Genomic DNA, 5,222 nt, shown 5'->3' with positions numbered 1-5,222 from the left:
AAATATCAGTCTGTGCATTGATTATCTATACTACATACTGCATATGCACCCTCGCCTTCACATGTAGATATGGAAGATAATTGTGTACCGTGTTCATTTAGCAGATGCTTCAACCAAAGCAATTTACATGGGTGGGGGGTTGGAATTTGAGTCTGAAACATCTTGATTTGCATTTATATGTTCTACCACTAAGCCACAATTGCCTCCCATGGGGTGTGCATTTTTTTTGTTTTTAGAGGAGTTCATGATGGGAGACCTGTGGCAACTGACCACTGTTTATACGACCTCTGACCTCTACCCTGTCAACCTCACCGGCCTTAGCAACCTGGAGAACTCCACAAGCTCCAGCTGGGTAACCAGCATCAAGTTCTCCCCTTACTACCAGCATTCGGTAGCCGTGGCGATCATGTTCACCCTGGCCTACATGTTCATCTTCCTCCTGTGCATGGTGGGAAACGGTCTGGTGTGTCTGATGGTGGTGAAGAACCGCCACATGTGCACCGTCACCAACATCTTCATCCTCAACCTGGCGATCAGCGACCTGCTGGTGGGAATCTTCTGCATCCCTACCACGCTGGTGGACAACCTCATCACAGGTGAGGCTCACGGTCAACCTCATCACAGGTGAGGCTCACGGTCAACCTCATCACGGGTGAGGCTCACGGTCAACCTCATCACGGGTGAGGCTCACGGTCAACCTCATCACGGGTGAGGCTCACGGTCAACCTCATCACGGGTGAGGCTCACGGTCAACCTCATCACGGGTGAGGCTCACGGTCAACCTCATCACAGGGGAGGCTCACGGTCAACCTCATCACGGGTGAGGCTCACGGTCAACCTCATCACGGGTGAGGCTCACGGTCAACCTCATCACGGGTGAGGCTCACGGTCAACCTCATCACAGGGGAGGCTCACGGTCAACCTCATCACGGGTGAGGCTCACGGTCAACCTCATCACGGGTGGGGCTCACGGTCAACCTCATCACGGGTGGGGCTCATGGTCAGGGTGCCGGTCTAGCCTTGTGTGACACGCAGAGATACTTTTAATGGTATTATTCATTCATCATTGTTGTTGTGTCTCACTGAATGCCCTCCGTTTGCTAGTTTGGCTGACATCTGGAGATGACTTGTTGCCCAGGCTTGTGTGGATGTGACTTCCTGACCATTTGTGGACTGTGTGCTGTGTGACTCATGGGTTTACTGTGTATCTGAGGGGGGTAGTCGCTTGTTTGAACAAAAGCATATGGCTTAGTACTGCTAGAGAACATAATCTTCAAAGCTGTCACTGTTTGTGTTTCTCATCCATGTTTTCCTTTAAAATCTTAGGTCACCAGACAAAACTAAAGCTTTGATAATCATCTTTCACGAAATGAAAAATGTATCTTCTGTGAACTGAAGACAGGCGTGTTGGCAGAAGCTTTTTTAAATTCTGAAAAAATACTTCAAAATCACGTCAATTACAAGTCAGTAACGTCACAAATCTCCATGTCCCATGCAGAGGTAAAGTTGAGCTACTCTATGGCTTTATTGAAACATGGATAAACAACTGCGCTGTACTGCAACGCAGATTTCCCAGATCTGAATCAGTCAACTAAGTCCACAGCTGTAATATTGAATCAGTAACAGAAGTAGACATTGTTGATAAATAAAATATCATGGCTGTTGTTACCGCAGACTCAAACCGATTACACGATTAATTAGTTACTGTTAATTATAAATTAATACTGGCAGCTGAATCATTCTCATTTAATTATAGTTTCATTTACAATTAACTTCATGAAACCGCTAGTGTCAAACTCTATTTGGGACCTTCTTTGTAGTCAACACTTTTAAGTAATTGACAGAGTACATTTAATCAGTAAGGGCTATGTATATTGGTGAGCAACTGTTAACTTCCAAAGTTAACAGTCTAGAATCTGACTGAATACTGCTAGAAACTTGTACTTTCAAACCTTGATTTTGTGCTTTACTTTCTCAATGCCGCTTTGGATAACAGTGTCTGCCAAAGGAATATATTGTCAAAATGTCTGTTGCAATACTTGTCTCACAGGTTGGCCCTTCAGCAACGCAGTTTGCAAGCTGAGTGGTCTGGTGCAGGGAATATCTGTATGTGCATCTGTCTTTACCCTGGTGGCCATTGCCATACATAGGTAAGTCAGTCAGGCGTCGTTGGAACATTCAGTGCCGTTTCACCCAAGATGGAAATGAAATGATGTTTTTTTTTTCTGACCAATACTTCTCCGGTACTTCCTTGGCAGGTTCCGTTGTATTGTTTACCCTGTCAAGCCCAAGCTAACACTGTTTGTTGCTAAGGCAACTATAGGTTTAGTGTGGGCTTTGGCGTTGGTGATAATGGTGCCTTCAGTTGTTATGCTGACGGCCGAGAGAGAGGAGGGCCACTTTGTTGTCTCCGTTGACAACCAGACCCTCCCTCTGTATTCTTGCTACGAGACGTGGCCAGATCCGGAGATGAGGAAGGCCTACACCGTGGTGCTCTTCACTCACATCTACCTGGTCCCTCTGGCCCTCATCATGATCATGTACAGCTGCATTGGAGCCAAGCTGTACTCCACAGCCGTCATGTCCAGCTTGGGGACTCCCGGTGGCGTGCGAGTAGGCAAGCCTCCCATCTCGCAGAGGAAAGTAAAGGTCATTAAGATGCTAATATTGGTAGCTCTGCTTTTCACGCTGTCTTGGCTTCCCCTGTGGACCCTCATGCTGATCACAGACTACGCCAGGCCGGAGGGAGCCCAGCTTGAACTCCTGACGGGCTACATCTTCCCCTTCTCCCATTGGCTGGCCTTCTCCAACTCCAGCGTCAATCCCATCATCTATGGCTACTTTAATGAGAATTTTAAGAGGGGCTTCCAGGCGGCTTGTCGCCCTGGCTGCTGCTGCGATACGCTCCCACAGGAGCGCGCCGCCCGCCAGAATCTCCCCCGCAGCAAGACGCAGACCCAGCGCGACACGGCCCTGAGCGCCAACCCCCTGATCCTGGGCGTGAGAAACCGTATCTACACGGGCAGCGACCCGACCGGCTGTGTGTGCCTGGAGATGGAGCAGAAGAGGGAGGAGGGGAGCGTGGAGGCTGAAGGCTCGGGGGCGGAGGGCAGCAATGGTGGGCTGGCGATGAAGAGGAGTCCCTTTGTCGACGATGGAGATCGGGTGTCTGTTGTGGGGGCCGTTGTGTGTCGGGCGTGGGAGCTCTGAGAGGACGGTGGTGCGAGAGATGGGAGACTATGGGATGCTCTGTCTCTTAAGTCCTACGGGTGAGGGATGATTGTCTAGGATGGGGGCTGTTTCCGAGTACCTCTGAGACGACTTGGCTGAGAATTGTGGCATTCAGGTGTCCAAGCCTGAAGATGTATAAATTATGTATGAAGGGAATTTTGTTATTTGTTTACGTATGGCAGAACTTCCTAAATGAAATTCAGGGAGATTAGAGATTATTGTATTTGATAAATACAAGTATGTTAAATCCTCGACTTGACGACCATAATATGGATATTTGCATTACGAAGAAATGCCACTTGATGTTTACATGCACTTAGTAAAATCTTGCAGTGCTGTCTTGTTTTTAGCTTTGTGAAAGAAATTGATATGGGTTGTACCTTGCGGTGTCATATCAAGGATTGTACAATGTTATTACGTTTGTACAAAGTGTCAGTAGTTGACGTTGCTCTAAATAGACTGTTTTGTAAAAAAAAAATCATATGTTCAAAGTCTCTAAACAGTGGAGAATGATAGATTAAATGATATTATTTATGAATGAGGTGGGTTATTTATTGCTGTCCTCATTTTGGAATTGAAATTCACCTAATTTCTTTATGTCCTCCCTAAATACCAATCAGGTATTATTTCTTCAATCAGACTTCCTTGCACCTGCAAATCAGATATAGCATATTTTCAGCATGGAATGTTAAAAGTTATTTCTGCATACAATTTTTAAGTGGCAAAATCATTGTGAGGCCAGAGAGAAAAATGTGCACTACTGTAAATATGTCCTAATTATGGCTTTTTTCATTGCTCTATTACGGAATTCTTTTAATAAAAAAGACGTATTCTGATGTCAATTATCTAGCACTGAGGAATGACATTTGCATGCAATTTAAACTAACTCACCCTCAGAGTAGATTATAAATTGCGCTCTGCGCACAGACAATCTCTCCAGCTTTCTGCTCTGCAGGCTGACAGACCTACCATTACAACTTAATAACCATAACAACCAGGTGCCCCACACACATATATATATATAAAGGGGCCACAGGCACAGCTGATTGGAAAATTGTCTGGAGATGTTTTCTGCCCGTATGTTCAACATTTAAATTATAAAAGGTGAATGCCCAGAAAGGTTCATTGGTTGAGTTAATGTTTTTTTGTGTGTAGCATCTGACATATTAGCATGTATACGATATCCTGTAAACACTGTCTGATGTTGTCTTGACAAGTCAGTTTACACAGAATAGCCTAACTTGTTCATTCATGTACAGATAATTGTCTGATAGCATGTCACCTCACAGAAACATTCGAGGCTCAGTGTATAGATTTCCTGTGATATATTCTCCCTCGGTTTGTGGAAATTAATGCTTATTCTGCAGGTGTACGGCACCTGGTGTTCGTTGCAGTACAAGTCACATTTTATGGACAGATCCATGCAGTATGTGCATTTTTAACAACTGAATGTGTTTACATTGTTTCAGAGTAATGCTGACTTGGAAATTGTGCCGTTCTTTATGTCTGGCTTTGTTGTTGTGATTTAACACAGAGGTTTAATTTTGTGTCAAAGTAAGTTCACTGTCATGTCGAAAGCATTAGTTATGCTTTATTATTCATCAGTGTTTGGCCTCTAATGGTACGATGTGTATTGAATATCCTGTGCCTGTTGGTTGTCTCATTAGGAACAATGTGGCTATTCAGTTGGGTTCTGGGTTTATAAGTAATTTAAACACATCAGTAACAAGGTCTCTCTAAGGCGTGAAGGTCAGATTATAACAAGTGCTGCTCCGTCAGAGGTACACGAGCCGATGTTCGCCCCCTCACTGGGGTCAAACACGCCACCTCTGACTTCCCAATAGTGACATCGCGACCACTACCAGCTACGACAACAAAAAGCTAGCTATTAGTTGACGCGGGTGGCCTGTTTACATACTTGAGGAGTGAGTTTAAACCGATACACACCGGCTACAAGAGGACAGAATTTATAGGAGAAATAGAAAAACTAA

At 45.0% G+C, this 5,222-nt stretch overlaps 1 protein-coding gene across 1 annotated transcript; it reads left to right on the top strand.

Moving 5' to 3' along the window:
• Nucleotides 1–328: 328 nt before the first annotated feature.
• npffr1l3 (neuropeptide FF receptor 1 like 3) lies at nt 329–3,210 on the top strand. The gene is made up of 3 exons (XM_067250362.1): nt 329–596; nt 2,051–2,150; nt 2,259–3,210. The coding sequence occupies exons 1-3, from the start codon at nt 407–409 to the stop codon at nt 3,208–3,210; spliced, it is 1,242 nt and encodes a 413-aa protein (XP_067106463.1). The 5' UTR covers nt 329–406.
• Nucleotides 3,211–5,222: the final 2,012 nt, after the last annotated feature.

The sequence above is a fragment of the Osmerus mordax genome, chromosome 14 (assembly GCF_038355195.1).
Source record: "Osmerus mordax isolate fOsmMor3 chromosome 14, fOsmMor3.pri, whole genome shotgun sequence".
Taxonomy (NCBI): domain Eukaryota; kingdom Metazoa; phylum Chordata; class Actinopteri; order Osmeriformes; family Osmeridae; genus Osmerus; species Osmerus mordax.
The sequence above is the reverse complement of the archived record's forward strand: the minus strand, read 5'-3'. Positions and strand labels throughout refer to the sequence as shown.